This window comes from Rhinoraja longicauda, chromosome 16 (assembly GCF_053455715.1).
Source record: "Rhinoraja longicauda isolate Sanriku21f chromosome 16, sRhiLon1.1, whole genome shotgun sequence".
Taxonomy (NCBI): domain Eukaryota; kingdom Metazoa; phylum Chordata; class Chondrichthyes; order Rajiformes; family Arhynchobatidae; genus Rhinoraja; species Rhinoraja longicauda.
The window spans coordinates 44,402,820-44,427,375 of record NC_135968.1 but is presented as its reverse complement, the minus strand read 5'-3'; the positions used below and the strand labels follow the sequence as shown (position 1 = coordinate 44,427,375).

The 24,556-nt window shown below is 43.0% G+C and overlaps 1 protein-coding gene across 1 annotated transcript in view; it reads right to left on the bottom strand.

The window, feature by feature from the left end:
- Nucleotides 1-23,368, bottom strand: part of kif11 (kinesin family member 11) — a 48,423-nt gene extending 25,055 nt beyond the window's left edge. Inside the window, exons 1-14 of the mRNA XM_078412883.1 lie at nucleotides 23,282-23,368; nucleotides 16,572-16,660; nucleotides 13,631-13,763; nucleotides 13,440-13,537; nucleotides 11,429-11,507; nucleotides 9,840-10,025; nucleotides 8,017-8,141; nucleotides 7,502-7,592; nucleotides 5,638-5,783; nucleotides 4,408-4,504; nucleotides 4,146-4,241; nucleotides 3,679-3,767; nucleotides 2,377-2,464; nucleotides 1,325-1,513 (exon numbers count right to left, since the gene is read on the bottom strand). Of these exons, the coding sequence (XP_078269009.1) occupies nucleotides 1,325-1,513; nucleotides 2,377-2,464; nucleotides 3,679-3,767; nucleotides 4,146-4,241; nucleotides 4,408-4,504; nucleotides 5,638-5,783; nucleotides 7,502-7,592; nucleotides 8,017-8,141; nucleotides 9,840-10,025; nucleotides 11,429-11,507; nucleotides 13,440-13,537; nucleotides 13,631-13,763; nucleotides 16,572-16,642 (1,488 nt within the window). The 5' untranslated portion in view covers nucleotides 16,643-16,660; nucleotides 23,282-23,368. The remainder of the gene's footprint in view (nucleotides 1-1,324; nucleotides 1,514-2,376; nucleotides 2,465-3,678; nucleotides 3,768-4,145; nucleotides 4,242-4,407; nucleotides 4,505-5,637; nucleotides 5,784-7,501; nucleotides 7,593-8,016; nucleotides 8,142-9,839; nucleotides 10,026-11,428; nucleotides 11,508-13,439; nucleotides 13,538-13,630; nucleotides 13,764-16,571; nucleotides 16,661-23,281) is intronic.
- Between the last annotated feature and the right edge of the window lie 1,188 nt (nucleotides 23,369-24,556).

The window sequence follows — 24,556 nt, the reverse complement described above, 5'->3', positions numbered from 1 at the left end:
GAATAACAAGTTAACTCACTGCTGACCGAAACATGAAAGCACAGCTGTACTGTGGTTTATTCAATCATTTACAATCCTCCAACCAAAGGTGGCGCTATTACAATATCCAATGCAGATTATGGAACCAAGCATTACAGCAGAACTTTGAGCCCGCCCCCTCCCCTGACATCAGTCTGAAGAAGGGTCTCGACCCGAAACATCACCCATTCCTTCCCTCCTGAGATGCTGCCTGAGCCGCTGAGTTATTCCAGCATTTTGTGATACAGCAGAACCACCTATATTAATCTCAAACCAAACCCCACTATATTTTTGGAGACACAAGGAGCTGGTTTACAAAAAAGACGCACAGTGCCAGAGTAACTCAGCGGATCAAGCAGCATCACTGGAGAACATGGATAGAAGAATGTTTGAAGAGTCCTGACACGAAACGTCACATATTCTTGTTCTCCAGAGATGCTGCCCGACCCCTGATTTACTGCAGCACTGGGTCTTTTTCTTCCGGGTCATCTTTCTACACACCTGAGGAATTGATTGTTATCTCCCTATAGTCGATAGCTTTTGTAATTTTCAGCCATTTAGAAACCATTTACGTAATGTGCAAACTTTTTAAATCATTCTGCCTATATTTGAATAAAACAATCATGCACAAGAGACACGGTAATTAATTAAACCATATGCTCTTGATATGGAACCAATAAACTTTAAACCAGGGCATAGCGGTAGAGTTGCTGTCTTACAGCGCCAGAGACCCAGGTTCGATCCCGACTATAGGTGCCATCTGTACTCCCCGTGACCTGCGTAGGGTTTCTCCGGGAGCTCCAGATTCTCCCGCACTCCAAAGATGTACAGGTTTGTACGTTAATTGGCTTGGTTTAATTGTAAATTGTGTGTAGGATAGTGTGGGGATCGCTGGTCGGCGTGGACTCAGTGGGCTGAAGGGCCTGTTTCCGCGCTGTATCTCCAAACTAAAAAAAACTAGGAGAGGCTTCTGCAGCTTTCAAAATGCAATTACAGTGCACTGGGTTGGTTCAAAGACGCACAGATAAACAGTGAAGGAAGGAAGTGTCAGATAGCTTCAGAGACAAAAACAAACAATCACGTCAAACGCAGTTATTTCAACAAGCTCTGCACTGAAAATCGAAATAGCATTAGGATAATTTGTGGAAAGCCCAATGAAGACTGGAAGCAAGAAACTCCATTACCACCCACTGGAAAGACGTTTAATTCTTCTGTCACGCAAGTTGGCAGCAATAGTGTAGCAGGTGTGGACATGATCCGGAGGGAAGAGTGCACCTAGACAGTCAGAAACCAAGCAAGTGCCTACCTCACTGGCTGTGCCGTAGAGCTTTTTCTCAGTGCTAGCGTGGGCATCACAAACAAATTCCTCTTCAGACAGCTTTCCTTTGGTCAACTCCAAATCTTGGCAGGTTTCCTGAAGTACCTGCTCTCGTTGCTGCAGTTCAGACACACAATGTTCAAGCTCCTTCGTGCCATCCACAAATAGCTTGTTAACCTGAAGAGGTGCAGGGGAGCAATAATAAGGAAATTGTCAGATGAATTCCACTTGGATCAGGTAAAAGGGTCAAACATACATTATTTTAGGTAAAGGGCTCACGATTATGTTGCTAATGTTATGCCCACAGGTAATCTGCAGATTGCTGTCGGCACTTGGCATTTTGGTTTTACTTTTCCAAGGAAAATTAATGTCAGGGCATCTATAATTTTCTTAGGGCATTTAAAATTTCCTTCAAAATCCTAGGAAAGAACCCCGTTCAGGACACCTGCGATTCATTTTTACTCTTGTCGTCATTAGCGACACTCGTTTTGGACAGACCCAGACCCCTTGACTACTTACAATGCCAGCTCCTCCTCTAATTTAACTAGTGGTGCAGAGCATTCAGATTGTCAATAGTTTTATTTATTTGCATACCACCATTACTCTTTTAAACATAAAAAATGCAGATTGTAGAAGACAGAGTCACAGAGCGCAGTAACTGGCTCTTCGGTCCATGTTGAACAGTCGCACCATTTACACCAGTAAATCCTGCTATGACCTCGCGTCACACTGCTTCTGCCATCTTTTCCATTCCCAGAAACCTTTGGCATTCTCCACCATTCTGACATCTTCTACAAATCCATGTCAGATAGCTACATCTCCAGCCTCATTGGCTCTGGGTTTTAAAATCTCTGTCCCCCCACCCCGAAAACCAAAGGTGCTCCTCAAAACCTATTTACATTAACACTTGGCCTGATAACACCTAGTGATTGAACTTTACATTTTGATGTATGATACTTGCGAAGTGTCATTTTGCCATATTAGAGTTACACATTAAATGCACAGTGTCATTATGGGAATATCATACGGTAACTTCCTACCCGTTTCAGCTCCTCTTCCAGAGCAGCAATCTTTTCAACATAATCGTCAATCTGATCTTCCTGAACAGTCCCTTTACTCTGTAGAAATCTAAAGGGGGGGGGAAAGAGAGAAAAAAAAAGTTGGATTGCCGGAGAGTCTAATTCCTCATACCTCCATTTTGCACCAATGCAGCATTTCCATTGTTACGGTGTGCAGAAGGGTCCCAACCCAAATTGTCTCTCCACTGATGCTGCCTGACTCGCTGAGTTACTTCAGCACTTTGTGTTTAGCTCAAGGGTCCAGCTTCTGGTGTTCCACATGTCTACATTTATATCTGCTGCACCTCAGATATGAAATTAATGCCCATTCTGTAGGCACCATTCGTACCAAATTAGTCAGAAAGCATAGATGGACACTAAAAGCTGGAGTAACTCAGCAGGTCAGACGACATCCCTGGAGAAAAGGAGTAGGTGACATTTCAGTTCGAGACCCTTCTTCAGACTGAGAGTCAGGGGAAAGGGGAAACGAGAGATGGTGATGTAGAGAGATATAGAACAATGAATGAAAGATATGCAAAAAAAGCAATGATAAAGGAAACAAGCCACTGTTAGCTTGTGCTAGGCAACAACGAGTACAAACAATGAGACTCAACAGGATGACTTTGAAGCTGGTATGACGGGTAGGGGAGGGATGGAGACAGAGGGAATGCAAGTGTTATTCAAAGGGATACTATATCAGGTCAAGAACCATGGGCAGTCATGGTGGCGCAGCAGCCGAGCTGCTGCCCTACAGCGAGTGCAGCGCTGGAGACCAGAGCTCGATCCTGATTGCGGGCGCTGTCTGTACGGAATTTGTACGTTCTCCCCGTGACCTGTGTGGGTTTTCTCAGAGTTCTTCGGTTTCTTCCCACACTCCAAAGACGTACAGGTATGTAGTATGTACAGGTATGTAGACGTACAGGTATGTTAATTGGCTTGGTAATTGCAAAAATTGTCCCTAGTGGGTGTAGGATAGTGTTAATGTACGGGGATCGCTGGTCAGTGGGCCGAAAGGGCCTGTTTCCGCGCTGTATCTTTAAACCATTATTGCTTGCATTTAAGTAGTTCGTTCCACATTCAAAACCGTTGGCAGGAGGAACTAGAAAAGTGCAGGTCACATTAAATAGGGAGTCCAAACAAAGCTCTGCACTGGGAGCCTCACTGTCCACAATCTCTAAAACATCAATGCACCACGTGTGTAATAAATTCAAAGTTAAAGCGGATATCACTGCATGGTTTCAACACTTTACACTGACAATACTTGTATATAAAATGTGAACTTACTCGTAGTTTTCCACGGACATGTAAACTCCATTTTTATCACGTGCTGCAGCAAGATCCCGCTTCAGCCTCTCAATCTCTTCAGTATACTCCTGCAATCAATTTAGTTATCCATTTGAACCAAACAAGCTAATTTGGACTTAAACTATGAACAGCTAATGAACACATTAAAGAAAATGATTTGTTACATTCCGTTCACATCCTGAAGACATCTAGCTGCCATGCTGTACTGTGATATTATAAACCTTCAGAACATCATGGCTATAGTTTTACACATGGTGCATTCGAAAATAAAAACCTCAGGAGAAAAGTTTCATTACTATACATATTTTGTCTCAAGCATCTTTTCTATGTTGCACCACAGAAAAGTTTGCAACAGACTTCCAAAAAACTCACTTCAAAATAATGGCTCAAAACATTTTGACTGGTTTCACAAATTAGTTTAAACTGTGAAGCATCGTATTAAATACCTTAATCAAGGCCCTCTTGGTAAGTTTCTGATTAACTTCTGGTTTATTCAAAATGTTCTTTGCACGATAGGCATATTCCAGAGTGCTCGTGGTTTCCTGTTGTTTGGAGATAACGGGCGCTATTAAACAGCTCCAAGTAATCAAAGTGGTTGTACTTAAATGAGCAATTAAGCAACTATTTCATAAACAGGCTTTGGAACCAAATTTAGCAGTAAACAATACCAAGGAACAATAGAAAAGCCACAAGTTAAAATATACTAACTTCAAGATTCAAGGAAGCTGGGGAAATGGTGGCAATGATGGAAGTTTTAGTTCGTCCTCCAAGAGAGTCCTGAAGAATCCTGGTAAGCTTCGATTCTCTAAAAAAATGAATAGCAAAGAAAGCCAGACATTGACTTGATATCGTTCTTTAGGCTCAGTTGTTCATAATAATAATAATAATAAGCATTTATTTTATATAGCGCCTTATCGGGTGCTCAAAGCGCTTTACAAAAACAATCAACATAAAACCAAACAGACAAACTATCCTAACGGAAAAGCGGCGAATAAACAACGCCAGCGTCCTCTCACGTCAGGGTCCGGCAGTAGACAACAAAAAGCACAAGACACACAGATACAATTTTTACACAAACAGCCATCACAGTGATTGCTCTAGGCACACCCTCACTGTGATGGAAGGCAAAGTCTTATCTCCTCCTCATTCTTCTCCCGTGGTGCCACGAGGTGATCGAGGCTCCCAACTTTTTGAAGCCCCCACCGGGCGATGGAAAGTCCCAGGGCCGAGCCGAGCAGGCCGATGAAAGTCCTGAGCCCCCACTGGGCGATGAAAAGTCCCAGGGCCGAGCCGAGCAGGCCGATGAAAGTCCTGAGCCCCCACCGGGCGATGGAAAGTGCTGCGGCCGAGCCACGCAGGGTGATGAAGGGCCTGCGAGCGGGTCGATCGTACCTCGCGCTTCGGGGCGGTCGAAGCTGCTACGGCTGGAGCTCCCAAAAACCGGTCGCCAGCCAGGGACCTGCGAACTCCCGATGTTGCGGTCTGCAGGGCCCACGGCCGAAGCCTCCGAGATGGTAAGTCCAGGCCCTGCGACCGGAGTCTTCAAGGTCGATCCCAGCTGGAGGCCGCCGACTCCACGATGTTAGGCCGTAGCGCGAACGGAGATACGACACGGTAAAGGTCGCATCTCCGTTGAGGAAGAGATTAGAAAAAAGGTTTCCCCCAACCCCCCCACATACACAGAGTTAAAAATAGAACAAAACGTACATTAAACGATGACAATAGACAAAAAACAAAAAAAAGACAGAGAGACTGCCTGTGAGCCGCAGCTGCAGAACACAGCCACGCCCCTTTTTTCATGGCCAATTATTGTAAAGTAAACAAAAAAAGATGCCCTCATTCCGAATAAGCAGTGACTTACTGGAATCTGTGCAACTGGTCCAGCTTGCCAAATTTGCCATCTTACTTCAGCTTGAAACATTGAAGCGTCAGATTTACCTGTAGGGGATGTGAGGGGTTCTCTCCACCAATGCTGTGATTACTCTTCCCAGAGTAAGTAGCGACTGATTGATATTGCCCGCTTCACGGGCTCTTTTATCCACAGCTCCAGAACGGCCGATATTTTCACTCCCAGCGAGATCCACCTTGCAGAGATAGAACATAATTGGATGCACCAGGAACAATGTCCACTCTCACCCCATGGGTAGAAAGCTCCTAGACACCAGCTAACTACTTGTAAATGAAGTTGAGCATAATGGGCAGTATTTGAAGGAACAATGTATTCAGCTGCCTCAATCCCTCCCAAATACTATCAAATGAAGTAACCCATTGTGCCAGTACTACAAATGAATGGGTTTTGGATTGAGAGTTACATTGTGTGAAAGGGCTTAAAAACAAAACATGTGTCAAGATTTTACAATAGTTTAAATATTCTATAATCCAACTTCACAAGAAGTGTTTTGATGCACAACTTTCATAGCTTTTTAAAAATAATTCCACGAGTAACCTAAGCAATATATCCAAGTAGTTTTTAATGAAATGAAAGCCGCAACAGGTATTGTTGGTTATTTGATTTAAGAAGTCATCAAGACCATGCTTGATTCAATTCTCAATGACTGCTACATTCTAACCTCGGAGTCACCAGATGCTGATTTAATTGAATTTTGATTAGAGCCCCTACTCCCTACTTTATGAGCCTGATACTGCACACCCTACTTTAGCCCATTGGAGATCAAAAACAGCAAGAATCAAGTATGAAACTTACAATGGATAGATGTTTACAAGGTAAACACAAGTTACTAAAGAGTCAGTTTAAATTGCAAGTAAACCAATGATAATTGGCGGCTGGAGTGCAAGTTGGAAAAAAGAAGCAGCAATTAGATTAAGTGGACAGACTGCAAGAAAACAGCTTGCATTTTATTAAATACAACAATCAAAATGAGAGCCAAGACTATAAAAGAACGCATCGCATAAATCATGCTTTTTGTAACATGATATTGTTCTCTGTTTCCAATTTATGACACGATACTGCCAAATGTGAACAAGTGAAACACAATGTTATAGGAATAATCAACCACAATCATGTTTCTCCATTCAGGATATTAAACATGCTTTTAAAGGAAACAAACACACAAGGGACTTGTAGGACATAGCAATGCTGAACTACTATCTACCTCTTTGGTGACCCTCAGACTATCCTGGCTTTACCTTGCACTAAACGTTATTCCCTTATCATGTACCTGTACGCTATAAGTGGCTTGATTGTAATCATGTGTTGTCTTTCTGCTGACTGGGCGGCACACAACAACGGCTTTTCACTGTGCCTTGGTACACGTGACAATAAACTAAACTCAAATTAAACATTTAGTTCCCCAACATTATTAGAGGTTACTACTTCTATAGATGGAAATAAAAGTAAACGGCCTTCCTCTAGCAGGTTGCCTTCCGGGGTTTCGCTCTCATTAGGGTTTAGACAATAGACAATAGGTGCAGGAGGAGGCCATTCGGCCCTTCGAGCCAGCACCGCCATTCAATGTGATCATGGCTGATCATTCTCAATCAGTACCCCGTTCCTGCCTTCTCCCCATACCCCCTGACTCCGCTATCCTTAAGAGCTCTATCTAGCTCTCTCTTGAATGCATTCAGAGACTTGGCCTCCACTGCCTTCGGAGGCAGAGAATTCCACAGATTTACAAATCTCTGACTGAAAAAGTTTTTCCTCAGTTCGATCAGTTCTTTATCAGATCGTATTGCAGTTTATGTGAATTTGATGTATGGGGATAGGGTTTCCAGCTCCAACACCAGATCGAGGTTTTAACAAAATTCAAATGTTAAAAGACAGGTTGCATAAAATGATACTTACTAAATTCAGTTTGCCAATTTTTACTAGCTCTTCCCCATCAAGGGTCATCTCCTTCATATGTATTGTGATGGAAAAGACCGAATGTGAACGACTACGAAAATAAGCACAAAACACTAATTGTAAATAAAAATCTCTATTAAGAGTTGTTCAGTTTAGAGCAAATATATTTAGAATTTCTGTTGCTGTGAAATTTGGCAGCAAAGTTAAAGACAATCTCTATTAATTCAATCCAGTCGTTAATGAAACTAAGAATCTGTTTGGAGTGGCAATTTTCAAACAAGGTGCAGGAGATTCATGTTGTAAAAATAGTGCTGAAATGACTGTCTGAATGCCCTAAAGTCAAAATTCTGTAAAGCCATCCAAAACAAAAACTGTTACACCATTTGGTTCCATTTTGTTAAAGAATATCCAGAAGACAAGCTTTTCAGGCTGAGGAATAATTAACTCAACCCCTTGTGTACAGTTACTTTGGAAGTAGGTTTTATAAGTTGTAGACAAGACACAGCAAGCCGTACCTCGAGTATGCATTCATCAGAGTTGCTGCGGTCGTTCTTTTTGCTGCTCCCCTCTCCAAAATCTGGTAAACTTCATCTTTATTATGGACAGAAATTTCTTCAAGTCCTTTAATTAAAACTCCTCTCTACAATGCAAAAATGTAGCATTCTCAATCAGCATAAGATTACTGCAGATATTGGTTTACACAAAAGAAAAGTCCTGGAGTAACTCATCTGGTCAGGCGACATCTCCGGGGAACATGGATAGGCGAGTTTTCGGGTTGGGACCCTTATTCAGACAGATGGTGCTGGTGGTGGAGTGTGTGTGGGGGGGGGGGGGGGGAGAAGAAAGCTGGAAGACAGGGAAGGACAATGCCTGGCAGGTAATAGATGGATACAGGCAGGGTTTTTTTTTGATAGGCACTCTGGCAATGGAGGCGGCCCGGGACAGAATGGCAAGTATGGGAATGGGGCGAAGAGCTAAAATATTCAGGATCTCCCAATATTGGGAGATCCAAAGGCCAAGACAGACCGAACATAATTATTTGGCAAAATGGTCGTTGAGTCTACGCTTGGTCTTGCCGATGCACCGGAGGCCAAATCGTAAACACCGGATGCAGAAGATGAGGTACACATGAACCTATCTCCCTGGAAGGACTGCCGAGGTCCCTGGGTGGAGGTTATAGGGACAGGAGTGGCAACTTTTATGGTTGAGGAGCGTACCTTGGGGTGGGGCAGATAAAGCTAGTTTAAACATATTGTATAAAGATAGTCTCTCCCCTGTGATGGAGACAGCCAGATCAAGAAAGGGGAGGGAGGTATGAGAGATGCCTCCTCCCTTTCTTGATCTCTTTGTCTCCAGCGCATGGGACAGACCATCGGCTGGCGTCTACACAAACCCAGAGTTATCTGGACTATACCTCTTCCCACACTGCTGCTCACAAAGACACTATCTCTAGGTCTCAATTTTTGTCTGTGCTGCATCTGCTCCCAAGATCTACTGCGTTCTTTGTTCCCTATGTAGCCTCCTTTCACGCTTTCATTTCCTCCCGCCTAGACTACTGCAACTCCCTATACACTGGGATCAGCCAATCATCCCTGTCCCGCCTGCAACTGGTCCAAAACGCCGCAGCGAGACTCCTGACGGGTACCCGTAAAAGGGACCACATCACGCCGATTCTGGCCTCTCTCCACTGGCTCCCTGTACGGTACAGAATCAACTTCAAGCTCCTCCTATTCACATATAAAGCCCTAAATGGACATTCCCCCCCCCCCCCCCATCAAAAATCTTCTAACCCACCTCTCTAACTCCAGGTCCCTCAGGTCGGCCGACTTGGGGCTACTCACTATCCCGCGGTCTAGGCTTAAGCTCAGGGGTGACCACGCTTTTGCGGTTGCAGCTCCTAGACTGTGGAACAGCATCCCTCTCCCCATCGGAACTGCCCCCTCCATCGACTCCTTTAAGTCCAAGCTCAAAACCTATTTCTACTCCCTAGCGTTTGAGGCCCATTGAGGAGGCGCTGTGAACTGTTTTGTATGTGCTGTTATGTTTGTGTGCTACTGTATGTTTCATTTTTTCCTTAGTACCTAATCAGATGTACAGCACTTTGGTCAACGTGGGTTATTTTTAAATGTGCTATACAAATAAAATTGACTTGACTTGACTTTACATAGGCGAGACCAAGCATAGACTCAACGCCCATTTCTGAAGAAGAGTCCCAACTGGAAATGTCATCAATCCAAGTTCCTCAAAGATTCTGCCTGGCCTGCTGAGTCACTCCAGCACTTTGTGTCCTTTTAAGATTACAGTACTTTATTTTATTTTTTTTAAACAGTAACATTACCTTATTACGAGGATCGTCAAACATTTGCAGCCTCTCACCAACATCACACGAAGGATTCAGAAGGTCAAAGAGCTCCTCGTTATAGATTTCCAACAAAGAAACTTTCACAGAGAACTCAGCACCTTGAGCAGCCAGTCTCTCGAAAATCTGATGCAGTGTACGTGGAATAACACCCGCTAAAGGATCCTGCGGAGAGTAAGAAAATCAAGGAGGGATAAAAGGTTATTTAAGACTTACATTTACATAGCACTTTTCATAACTTCAGAAGCACCAGCGTGCTCTGATGAACATTTAAGTATTATTGAAGTGAAGTCATCCAAAGAGCCAAAATATTCCCATGGAATCATACCATAACAAGTCAAGGCTTTCTTCACTCAAGTGAATTTAGGAAACAGGAAGCCAGTGTCTGAGACCCAGTAGAGTGAATCTATATATTAAAACTCTCCTTTGTTTGTTTGTTCCTGAACTACAGCCAAAACGGCACACGATAGTGCAACAATTTTAGGCCCACCTTACTCACCGTCGTCCCTTTGGTGCTAATGGAAGAAGTTTCGTTGAAATCGGTGTTATATTTTTTAAGTTATTCACATTTTAAAGTTTAAATCTATCTCCTTGGGAGGGAGGTTGAGGGGGATGGGGGAGGGGAGGGAGGAAGGGGGGAGTGGAGGGAGGAAGGGGGGAGTGGAGGGAGGAAGGGGGGAGTGGAGGGAGGAAGGGGGAGTGGAGGGAGGAAGGGGGGAGTGGAGGGAGGAAGGGGGAGTGGAGGGAGGGGGGGGGGGGGGAGAGGGTGCTGCACCAATGCAGGAGAGGTTTGGGCCCAACAGGTCCACTTGGTCCAGTAACACTTATTATTCTGCCCATTCAGTTTAACATTTTGATTGACTTCACTTTCTCGGAGGTTGCAATAAAAATTATTTCAATTTATGGAACGCTTAGATTAACCAGTGAACAAATTTTGTCACTTTGCTCATGGCAATAATAAATTGACACAGTATTAGTAAATCCTTAATAACAAGACATGTCAGTTATAATGTATCCAAGGCTGTCCAAATCCACTTTACAAGACATCGTGAACGGCTTGAAAAGGTTACAAGATGTTCTCCTGTTCCATTGACTTGAAATTGGTCCAAACGTTTCTACAAATGCAGTTTTCACATTTAACTCTCGATTTCTACCCTGCACTCAAATTGCTTAAATGCTACTTGACCCACTTTGTCCTTTTGACTCCTGCAACGGTCCATCAGGCTATCTACATCCAAACAACAAATACAGTATTTCAATGGCTCTAAATACATGAAAAATACAAATGCTCAACTTCTTACATCCTTTGTGCATAGTCGCGTCCAGCTATTTCATTTAAGAGTTTCTCACGTCGATGAATTCACCAATAAATACATTATTTTTTTCTCCCCGAATTCTACTAACCACATTGAAATTGAGTCAGTTCTAAGTTTGTAGATACAATGCCAACATTAACATGACACGGGAGAAAAGAAAGTTTACAAAAATCACAGCAAGTCTGACAATTTTATTCTAAGGTGTTCTACAACGGGAAAGAGAAGAAAAATAAATGCAAGTCTGTCACTTACCTCTTCCCAAGTGAATTGTTCATTTTGTGATCTTTCACCTTCCATTGTAAAGGTCTTCCCAGTACCAGTTTGTCCATAGCTAAGTCAAATAAAAAATGGAGACATTTAGAAACCTTCATGCCAAAAAAGAAACAAAATGCAGGAGTAACTCAACAGGTCAGAAGAACATGGATAGATGATGTTTCGGGTTGGAACCCTTTAATACCGGAGAATCCTAGAATTTATGTGACATTTCCCGAGTCGAAACGTCACCTATCCATGTCCTCAAGAAATGCTGCCTGACCTGCTGAATTACTCCTGCACTCTTTTAAAAAAAATAAACCAACATCTGTAATTCTAATTTCTAAGCTTCACAGCTTTGACACAAATATAAACAGCTGGACCACACAACCTGAAGCGATCCTACGCAAGATCTTCTGTCTGTGTCAAGCTGGCTAACCACCGTTGGAGCAGCACTCAAAGAACAAATGCCAAACCCCATTCTCCCTATTCCCTTCCTCCGCTCAACCATTACCTTCCTGTCAAAACAAGAAAATGGTTAGGGGAGCTCCCTCATTCTGAACAGAGTGATCACTACTTCAAAAGGCAGGCACAAAACGCTGGTGTAACTCAGTGGGTCAGGCAGCATCTCCGGAGGGAAGGAATGGGTGACGTTTCGGGTCGAAACCCTTCTTCAGACTGATGTCAGGGGAGGGGGTGGGACAAAGATAGGATGTAATAGGAGACAGGAAGACTAGTGGGAGAACTGGGAAGGGGGAGGGGAAAGAGAGGGACAAAGGAACTATCTGAAGTTAGAGAAGTCAATGTTCATACTGCTGGGGTGTAAACTGCCCAAGCGAAATATGGGGTGCTGGTCCTCTAATTTGTGCTGGGGGAGCAGCATCTCACACGCAAATTGGAGGAACAGCACCTCATATTTCACTTGGGCAGTTTATGCGGTATGGACATTGACTTCTCCAACTTCAGATAGTTCCTCAGTCTCTCCCTTTCCCCTCCCCAATTCTCCCACGAGTCATCCCGTCTCCGACTACATCCTATCTTTGTCCCGCCCCCTCCCCTGACATCAGTCTGAAGAAGGGTCTCGACCCGAAACGTCACCCATTCCTTCTCTCCAGAGATGCTGCCTGGCCCGCTGAGGTACTCCAGCATTTTGTGTCTACCTTCGATTTAAACCAGCGTCTGCAGTTTTTCTTTCCTACACTACTTCAAGAGGAGCAGTTGCTTGGCAAGAACAGGGTCAAGCCGAGCAGTTATAATCTCGACAAAAATTTTTAAACTGACAGATGAAAACAGATATTAGGCAAGTCAGTTCAGTTGTTTTGGAGAATGGCTTTTGAAAGGAAAAAAAGAAGAGAACTTTGAATGATTGAAAGTTATTGCATCCATTTCCTATACACCAGAGCAATTTACACAGGCCAATTAAAGGTCAACCCAAAACGTCACCCATTCCTTCTCTCCAGAGATGCTGCCTGTCCTGCCGAGTTACTCCAGCTTTTTGAGTCAACCTACAAATCCGCATGTATTTGGGATGTGGAAATAAACCGGACGACCTATACAGGCACAGGGAGAATATACAAACTCCACAGACAGCACCAGAGGACAGGATCAATCCCAGCTGCCTGGCAACCTTTGTACCAACTGCACCACCCTTACCCAATTTTCTCACGTCCTTCCACTGACAAGATACAAACTGAATGAAACTGCTTCGTCAATGGAGGTCTTTTCAGTGGCTCAAAGCAGCAGACAAAACCCCTTCTTTTTAATCACATTCTCCTGCTAGATGGTGCATTTTTCAGGTGCAACACAATAAAGGTTTTGGAATGTGTAGAAATGGTCGATATAAAGTTTGAATTACCTGGGTAATTTTTTTTCAATGTAAAAATTCAGAACACCGATCATGGGAAGTTGGATTTAATACTAGAGAATCCTGTAATTTATGTGACATAGAAACCAACATTTGAAGTAGAAAAAATTAATTGAACTATTCCCACTTTAAAATGTTTGAACTTACGCAAAAATAGTACAGTTATACCCATTGATCACTTCATCTAGGATGGGATACACCACACTTTTGTAGACATCAATTTGCTTTGCGTTTGGTCCAAAGACCTGAATTAATAAAAAACAAAACATATTCAGTATTCACTTTTACATCTCCATTTTCCCTCCATTTCTGTATGAAGCAAGCATCAAGGTTCATACCATGTCAAACGTGTACTTTTTGGCAGCTTTTTCACACCCCAGCACAGAGCTACGTACTGCAACTTCTTTTTTGATTGGATCACAATCAACCGCAATGGAGCCATTTGACTTGCGTTCCAATAAACTGAGAGGCCTAGGGAGAAAATCACACGTTCAATGACATTTCAGTATTTGCACCGGTCAAGTTCATTAGAATAGATACACACCCGGTTCCACCGGGTGGCGCCGTCAGTGATGGCAGTCTCGCCAACGGTCTGTCTGTATATCTTTTTTGTTATTTTTAGTGTTTTAAAGTTTGTATTAATGTTCTCTGGGTTGTTTTATGTGGGGGGGGGGTCAGGGGAAACGTTTTTCAATCTCTTACCTTGCCAGAGATGCGATTGTTTTCCGATCATATCTCCGGTCACTCTGCGATCTAACATCATGGAGCTGGAGGTCTTGCTCGAGACTGACTTTGAGCCCCGCCACTTACCATCAGAGCCTGCGATCCCTTGCCTGGGATCGACGCTCCAACTGCGGCCTGTGGATTTCACCATTGAGGAGCTCGCAGCCTCGGGTAGAGGCTGATGTCGGGAAGCTCCAAAGTCGCAGGAGGAAGACTAGCCCCGACCCAGGGGAGCTGAGATCCCCCCGATGCGGGAGCTTGGTCGCCCTGACGAGGAGGGCCCGACTGCCGGCTACTGGAGCCAAGATTGTCCCAGAAATGGAAGGCTCGAGGCCCCCGACCGCGGGAGAACAAAGTAGGGAAGATTGAATTTATTTTTTTTCGCCTTCCATCAGAGTGAGGAATGTGGAGGAGTCATTGTGGTGGATGTTTATGTTAAAATGTATTTTGTGTGTTCTAGTGCTTTTCATTGGTATGACTGTATGGCAAATCAAATTCCTCGTATGTTTCAAAACATACTTCGCTGATAAAGCATGATCATGATTGTGACCTTATTTTTTAAAAAGATTAGCTGTGCTCAAGTCAATTGCTGTCCAGACTCTGGAAGACAGGAGCCCTGCTATATCACCACACAACACTGCAATAAAAGAGAGCACACAAAGACTGTTGAAGCAAAACATAATAGAACATCCAGTCCGTCTCCAGTTATCTACTTTTGAAAGCAAATGTACTCTAATTTTATACCCCTGCCAATGTTAGGATTTTAAAACTTAGCTTTGGAAAGCAGAAGAAATGGGAAAGCAAAATTAAAAATACATTTTACCCATGTACATGTAAAGTTAAATAAAATCTTGTCATGCATCTAACTGCATGATTCGACATGTGTGGATACAATACAAAAATGTACCCTCTTGAAACTATGTGGTAATATGCCCAGACAGCCCAGAAAGGACAATATCCCATCGTTGTACCAATTTCTACATAATGCCATAGTCAAAAGAATACATTGTTTGCGACAGATGGGAAGGATTAATCATCTCACAGCCTGTATAAACAAAACTCGATTAACTTTTGCTTTTCCCGTACCAGTGGAACTTTCCCTTCCCCCTTTTCCAAAAGGCACTGACCTGCGATTTTCAAATGGTCTTTATTTTAAACATGTTACCACCAGCTTCAGATCAAGGTGATGTGTGCAAGAGACTTGTATTACAAAGTGACTCCATCAACTTTAGTCTGCAGCAGTGGCTTCGTTAGAAACAGACTACAGATTATTAACAGTAAGGGCACTACATCATCAGAAAGGTGTGCAAAGTAGATCACATTGATCACATTAGCTTCGACCCACGAGGAATAACAAATTCAGAACAAACCGTTTTTCAAACTTGATAGCTTCCCCAAATAACTCAAATTCACTTTATGCCTTGTTTCTAGGAAGGTCTAAGTGAAAGAAATGGTGTCCCTTCCCCCTGCCGCTTCCCAGGCCTGTCCACTCTCCCCAGATTAAAAATAATAGCAACAGGAACAGGCCAATTTATTTTCCCAACCGCCCAAAGTCCAGAGGCTCCACCACCACATCGTGCTGCGCACCCTTTGGCCTTCCACCCTCTATGGATTTTTTAAACTTCCAATGACGGCGCAACATCAAATGCCTTGCCTGCTCCACTCCCCTTTTCCCCCCAATCTCTGGACTCTTTGCAACAATCCCAACATGGTTATTAAACCCACCGACAAGGGAGGTGCTGTTGTAGACTGGTTAGTTCACCCTTCCCATGCTGAGGCCCGGCGCCAGCTCTCGGACACCTCCTCCGAACTACCCCTTGACCATGGCCCACAGACACCAAGCCATCATCTCCCCAACTGTTTCTGAACTCATCACCTCACGTGATCTCTCCTCCACAGCCTCCAACCTTATCACCCCCCCCCCACCCCGCACACACTGCCTTCTTCTACCTCCTACCCAAAATCCACAAACAGGACTGACCTGCCTCCTGTCCCACTGAACTCGTCTCCACTTACCTTGATTCCTTCCTATCCCTCATGCCCAATCCAGTCCCACCTACATCCAAGACATCTCACGCACCCTTTGACGACACAATTTCTCGGCCCCAATTCACTCATCTTTACCATTGAAGTCCAGTCCTTATACAACTCCACCCCCCACCAGGAAGGTCTCAAGGTCCTCCATTTCTTCCTCAAACAGAGACACAAAATGTCCCTCCACTAACACCCTTTTCCACATGGCAGAATTGTTCTCAACCGACCCAAAACGTCACCCATCCATGATCTGCAGAGTTGCTACCTGATCCGCTGAGTTACTAGGGCATTTTGTCTTTCAAATGACTCAGAAACTGCTCTAGCACTAAACTCATGGTTGATCTGATACCTGCCATCAATTTCTGTCCTCCAAACCGAACTCTGTAAAATGGGCCTGCCACGTTGGAACACAACTCAATGACACCAGGCAATTTGGACATCATCCTAAGATTGCGCATTAACAGCAGCAAAGGCTGAACGCATTTGTTTATCTCGTGATCTGCTGAAGATAACCAGACTTACCGGCATCGTACAACCACCTGTATATTCTTGGCCTTTTCCTCTTTTTTATTTGTATAGTTTTGGAACGACATTTTAGTTTACAACACAACCTGGGAGAAAGAAATCCTCATTAAAGAATATATTTGAAAGTTCTCATATTTCATAAATATACACAATTTGTTGACGTTACAAATGTTGGCCAACTATGTAGACATTTTTTACTACTGCAAGCTTGTCATCTTTTAAATCTCTTAGCAGGTTAAAGAAAATGTTGTTTATACAATCCCCTTTGTATTTAAAATGATAGAATTCAATGGAGATTATTTTTTCAGCTAATAGGGAGCAATTAAAATAATGAAAGGTTGCAAAAGCTTGGGCTAGACCTTTCCATATAAATGACAACAGAAATAATTTCCACAGAGGACAGTTGATTCCAGAAATATCAGGCCCGTCAAGATTGAGAGATTATTTTAGACAAAGTCATTGTGAGATTTTGAGCAAAAGGCAAGGCATCAAATCTGATGGAGCTCTCAAACAGGAAAAACGTCCCAATACTGGACCACAGCGCGAACAAAGCACAATACAAATGTAACCATTGATGTTTGTTGGAGGTTAGTTAGTAATAACAGATATGAAGAGAGTCTAATCATCAGAGTGCCTCCGAGATGGATTCTTAGAGCAGCTTGTACTGGAGCTTACCAGGGAGAAGGCAATTCTGGATTTAGTGTTGTGTAATGAACTGGATTTGACAAAGGGAACTCAATGTAAAAGAGCCATTAGGGGGTAGTGATCACAATATGATACGTTTTAATCTACAATTTGCGAGGGAGAAGGGAAAATCGGAAATGTCAGTAGGGAAGACGGTGGAACACCAATGGCAGGTATTCCTAGGAATAATGCAGAAGTTGCAGGATCAATTTATCCCAAAGAGGAGGAAAGATTCTAAGGGGAGTATGAGGCACCCGTGGATGACAAGGGAAGTCAAGGACAGCATAAAAATAAATGAGAAGCACAACAAAACAAAGAAGAGTGGGAAGCCAGAGGATTGGGACTCTTTTAAAGAGAAACAGAAGATGACTAAGAAGGCAATACGGGGAGAAAAGATGAGGTACGAGGGTAAACTAGCCAATAACATAAAGGAGGACAGTAAAAGCTTTTTTAGGTATGTAAAGAGGAAAAAAATAGTCAAGGCAAATGTGGGTCCCTTGAAGACAGAAGCAGGGGAACTTATTATGGGGAACAAAGAAATGGCAGACGAGTTGAACTTTGGATCTGTCTTCACTAAGGAAGATAGACAATAGGTGCAGGAGGAGGCCATTCGGCCCTTCGAGCCAGCACCGCCATTCAATGTGATCATGGCTGATCATTCTCAATCAGTACCCCGTTCCTGCCTTCTCCGCATACCCCCTGACTCCGCTATCCTCAAGAGCTCTATCCAGCTCTCTCTTGAATGTATTCAGAGAATTGGCCTCCACTGCCTTCTGAGGCAGAGAATTCCACAGATTCACAACTCTCTGACTGAAGTTTTTCCTCATCTCAGTTCTAAATGGCCTACCCCTTATTCTTAAACTGTGGCCCCTTGTTCTGGACTCCCCCAACATTGGGAACATGTTTCCTGCCTCTAACGTGTCCAACCCCTTAATAATCTTATACGTTTCGATAAGATCTCCTCTCATCCTTCTAAATTCCAGTGTATACAAGCCTAGTCGCTCCAGTCTTTCAACATATGATAGTCACGCCATTCCGGGAATTAACCTAGTAAACCTACGCTGCACGCCTTCAATAGCAAGAATATCCTTCCTCAAATTTGGAGACCAAAACTGCACACAGGTGCGGTCTCACTAGGGCCCTGTACAACTGCAGAAGGACCTCTTTGCTCCTATACTCAACTCCTCTTGTTATGAAGGCCAACATTCCATTGGCTTTCTTCACTGCCTGTTGTACCTGCATGCTTCCTTTCAGTGACTGATGCACTAGGACACCCAGATCTCGTTGTACGTCCCCTGTTCCTAACTTGACACTATTCAGATAATACTCTGCCTTCCTATTCTTACCACCAAAGTGGATAACCTCACACTTATCCACATTAAACTGCATCTGCCATGCATCCGCCCACTCACACAACCTGTCCAAGTCGCTCTGCAACCCCATAGCATCTTCCTCACAGTTCACACTACCACCCAGCTTTGTATCATCTGCAAATTTGCTAATCGTACTTTTAATCCCTTCATCCAAGTCATTAATGTATATTGTAAATAGCTGCGGTCCCAGCACCGAGCCTTGCGGTACCCCACTAGTTACTGCCTGCCATTCTGAAAGGGACCCATTTATCCCCACTCTTTGCTTTCTGTCTGTCAACCAATTTTCTATCCATGTCAGTACCCTACCTCCAATACCATGTGCTCTAATTTTGCCCACTAATCTCCTATGTGGAACCTTGTCAAAGGCTTTCTGAAAGTCAAGGTATCCACCGGCTCTCCCCTGTCAATTTTCCTGGTTACATCCTCAAAGAATTCCAGAAGATTACTCAAGCATGATTTCCCCTTCGTAAATCCATGCTGACTCGGAACAATCCTGTTACTACTATCCAAATGCTCCGCAATTTCGTCTTTTATGATTGACTCCAGCATCTTCCCCACCCCTGATGTCAGACTAACTGCTCTATAATTTCCCGTTTTCTCTCTCCCTCCTTTCTTAAAAAGTGGGACAACATTAGCTACCCTCCAATCCACAGGAACTGATCCTGAATCTATAGAACATTGGAAAATGATCACCAATGCAGATACAAGCAATCTCCCAGATGTTCTAGTGGCAAGAGATCCTAGGGTGACGGAGGAACTGAAGGAAATCCACATTAGGCAGGAAATGGTGTTGGGTAGACGGATGGGACTGAAGGCTGATAAATCCCCAGGGCCTGATGGTCTGCATCCCAGGGTACTTAAGGAGGTGGCGCTAGAAATTGTGAACGCATTGGTGATCATTTTCCAATGTTCTATAGATTCAGGATCAGTTCCTGTGGATTGGAGGGTAGCTAATGTTGTCCCACTTTTTTTTATTTTTTTTATTTTTGAAAAGCATATGTACAAATAGAAATAAGAAAAAACACATTTGTTACAAAGTTCTTACATAGCTTCAATTTTTAAATTTTTGAAGAGAGAAAGTAAAAATAAAAATAAAAAACTATAAACTTGGGGAGAGAGAATAAGAGGGTTAATAAAAAAAAAATTAAAAAAAGGATCTAACAATAAAAATTAAAGGGAGTAGATCCGGGAGACAATAACCACAGTTGTACATCCAACCCCTAACTCAAGTTTCAACTTTTAATTTAATTTTTTTTATTTTAGTCCTGTGCCAAACCCATTTACTTTTCTAAAAATTCAATAAATGGAGACCATATTTTTAAAAATAACTCAGGTTTGTCGATTAAGGCAAACATTATTTTTTCCAAATGCAGGGTCTCTGTCATTTCCATAGTCCACATTTTAATTGTGGGGGTTATTGGTTTTTTCCAAAATTTAAGTATTAATTTTTTCGCAGTTATTAGACTGTAATCAAGAAAATGTACCTGACTTACTGTAAAAATTTGTAGTATGTTCTGATAATCCTAATATAATATAATTTTGGGTCCACTTTTTAAGAAAGGAGGGAGAGAGGAAACGGGAAATTACTTGACTAATCCTCTGGAATTCTTTGAGGATGTAACCAGGAAAATTGACAGGGGAGAGCCGGTGGATGTGGTGTACCTTGACTTTCAGAAAGCCTTTGACAAGGTAACACATAGGAGATTAGTGGGCAAAATTAGAGCACATGGTATTGGAGGTAGGGTACTGACATGGATAGAAAATTGGTTGACAGACAGAAAGCAAAGAGTGGGGATAAATGGGTCCCTTTCAGAATGGCAGGCAGTAACTAGTGGGGTACCGCAAGGCTCGGTGCTGGGACCGCAGCTATTTACAATATACATTAATGACTTGGATGAAGGGATTAAAAGTACCATTAGCAAATTTGCAGATGATACAAAGCTGGGTGGTAGTGTGAACTGTGTGGAAGATGCTATGAGGTTGCAGGGTGACTTGGACAGGTTGTGTGAGTGGGCGGATGCATGGCAGATGCAGTTTAATGTGGATAAGTGTGAGGTTATCCACTTTGGTGGTAAGAATAGGAAGGCAGAGTATTATCTGAATGGTGTCAAGAAAGGGAACATACAATGAGATCTGGGTGACCTAGTGCATCAGTCACTGAAAGGAAGCATGCAGGTACAGCAGGCAATGAAGAAAGCCAATGGAATGTTGGGCTTCATAACAAGAGGAGTTGAGTATAGGAGAAAAGAGGTCCTTCAAAGAGCAAAGAGTATAGGAGCAGTTGTACAGGGCCCTAGTGAGACCGCACCTGGAGTACTGTGTGCAGTTTTGGTCTCCAAATTTGAGGAAGGATATTCTTGCTATTCTTACTAGGTTAATTCCCGGAATGGCGGGACTGTCATATGTTGAAAGACTGGAGCGACTAGGCTTGTATACACTGGAATTTAGAAGGATGAGAGGCGATCTTATCGAAACGTATAAGATTCTTAAGGGGTTGGACACGTTAGAGGCAGGAAAAATGTTCCCAATGTTGGGGGAGTCCAGAACAAGGGGCCACAGTTTAAGAATAAGGGGTAGGCCATTTAGAACGGAGATGAGGAAAAACTTTTTCAGTCAGAGAGTTGTGAATCTGTGGAATTCTCTGCCTCAGAAGGCAGTGGAGGCCAATTCTCTGAATGCATTCAAGAGAGAGCTAGATAGAGCTCTTAAGGATAGCGGAGTCAGGGGGTATGGGGAGAAGGCAGGAACGAGGTACAATACAATATATCTTTATTGTCATTGTACCCAGGGGTACAACGAGATTGGGAATGCGCCTCCCATACGATGCAATAATTTAAGTAGTTTAGATAACAGCAACCCAACGAAACAATTGTAACAGTTTTAGACAGGGTAAAGTGCAAGTTGATCTATGCGTTGTGACCATCCGGCTCAGCAAGACCGGTTCATAGCAGCTATGGCCCTGGGGATGAAGCTGATTGAGAATGATCAGCCATGATCACATTGAATGGCGGTGCTGGCTCGAAGGACCGAATGGCCTACTCCTGCACCTATTGTCTATTGCAGCTGAGCAAGGGGGACTATGGAGGCATGAGAGGAGCTGGTCAGAGTTGACGGGAAAGATACCCTAGCAGGGAAGCCGGTGGAACAACAATGGCAGGTATTTCTGGGAATAATACAGAAGGTGCAGGATCAGTTCATTCCAAAGAGGAAGAAAGGTTCTACGGGGAGTAAGAGGCGATCGTGGCTGACAAGGGAAGTCAAGGACAGTATAAAAATAAAATAAAAGAAGTACAACGTAGCAAAGATGAGCAGGAAGCCAGGGGATTGGGACTCTTTTAAAGAGCAACAGAAGATAACTAAAAAGGCAATAAGGGGAGAAATGATGAGGTACGAAGGTAAGCTAGCCAAGAATATAAAGGAGGATAGTAAAAGTTTAGGTATGTGAAGAGGAAAAAAATAGTTAAGACAAATGTGGGTCCCTTGAAGACAGAAGAAATGTCACCCATTCCTTCTCTCTTGAGAGATGCTGCCTGTCCAACTTTTTTTGTGTGATAGTTCTAGACGAAATCCTGCACCAGCACTCCCAAGTCCCTTTGCACCTCTCCTGGATTCTCTCCCCATTTGGAAAATAGTCTACGCCTTCATTCCGACTACCAAAATGCATGAATCCACACTTTGCTTACACTACATTCCATCTGCCACTTCTCTGCCCACTCTCCCAACCTGTCCAAGTCCTTATACAGAGTCCCTGCTTTCTCTACACAACAGTACCTGTCCTTTCATCTCGCCTAAACATGCAGGCTAAAAGTGGACCCGATTGCAGAACACTACGTAGGTACATTGCACAACAGATTTTTTTTAAAGATGCCCAAAGAGATTGCTAGAAACAATTTGAACAATGACAACATTCAGTCGGATTAAAAAATACGCTGTTGGCAGTTGAGTTGATACTTTCACTAAGTTAAAACTAAATGTTCAATTTAAAAGAATAACGTCTTCCTCAAAAAAGGGAACCTGGTTCTTTTTAGGTGATTTAAACAAAAATCTTTGTTTAAATTGTGATTTAAATGTAGACACTGATAGTTCTACAGGCGGAAGAGAGCAGAACAGGAACAGAAATCTTAAACTGCCAAAAAATGGCATTTAACATCTCGCCAAACAGGGAACCCGTTTCTAAAATGGAAGTTTACCGCCATTGGGAAATTAAAAAGTTATCATTGTCAAATTAAAAATCCTCAGATTCCAGTTCCAGATAGTTTAATTATTGTGATCGGATTTTTGCACTATCCCAAATGTTACCCATGGATGCATTATAGCTCAGTAATATGTACGATGGAGGGACGGTGGGCGGCCTGACAATTGGTTATCAACTTTTACACTCTCGCTACAAGGTGGGACTTTTTGTTTTGAAAAAGAAAACGGCACGTTTAAAAGGTTGAAGAAATGTGGCTAAAATACTATCACGCTATCTTGAAAGGGCGAAGAAGCCTGGTCGGAGACAGCCTGAAAATTTGTGAAAATCACTCCATTGCCCCGAGACCTCTTTGTATAAATTTACCAGCGATACAGATAAAAGGCGGTCAAAAACTCCATATCTCCAACCACACCGAGAGGCTCGCTGTCGGCTACATGTAACAAAATTAAACTTACCAAAACAAAAATTGTCAGATCCCCTTGAAGAAATTGTGCAAGAAAATGTTTTCCTCGCCACCAACGTTAGCACCAAGTAATCCCGACCCACGGACAATGACGCGGCCAACCTCAGCGGCACATTCAAAAATCGCGCTTACGTGAGCAGGCGGCCAATCACAGTCGCCACTGCCTCCCTCCTTTCCGATTGGTCAGTGCTCGTGAAGCATGCCGGGAAGCCGCGTCCAGCTGTGCCAACCAAAATGGAGCTTTCTGTTCGCCATCTTGGTAAAGGAGTATTCTACCCGGAAGTACCTTGTAATCGTCCTCCACAATTTATACAGCCTTTTGGACTTAAAACCCATCCAGTCCAATGTGCCTCATGGTAGATCATAAGGTGCGAGAATTCCCTTTAATTGCCATGATGATTTAACTCATGTAATCTTTATTTCCTTTTGCGGAAATATTTTGTAAAGTATTACTTATATTCACTTTCCAAAGTATTAAATTTATATCGGAATTAAGTTGACTTAATTCAGTGGCAAGTGGTATGTGATGGAATACATTTAAAGTTTTATAAACTCACGTGAGTGGTATTAGCAAAGAGCAAATATCTTGTGTATTATTTTTTTAAATAGAGAAAGTAAATGACAATTGCAAAATTAAGCTGTCTGTCATGTTCCATTAAGAAATTCAACATAAAAGGAGGCAATGAAGGTCAGTTACAAGTAGTAGCAAAGGAAGGCCTTAATTTTAGTTTTGTTTAGAGACACAGCGCAAAAATAGTCCCTTCGCCGCACATTAACATTACCCACGAGAGACAATTATACCACGCCAATTAACCTGCACTTCTCGGAGAAAACCCATGCAGGTCACAAACTTCGCACCCCGTAGTCGGGATCGAAAACACGGGTCTCCGACGTTGTAAGGCAACAACTCTACTGCTGCGCCACCGTGACCGCCCACAGATAAGGGAAGAAAGAAATGGTAAACCTGAGGTGAGATTAATCAGGAGATTAACTCTGTGTGTACGATTTACAGATTCAAGATTCAAGATAGCTTTATTGTCATCCAAATTGGACGAAATTCAGTCACCCACAGTCCAACAACAAAAGCATCAAAATAGGCATTAAAATTACACAACCCCCAAAACACACAAAAGAAACATCCATCAAGAAAACATCCATCACAGTGAGTCTCCTCCAGTCCTCTCCTCACTGTGATGGAAGGCCACAATGTCTTTCACATTGATCCATCCATGCTCATTCCTTAGAAAGTAGACGCAGCAAATTCACA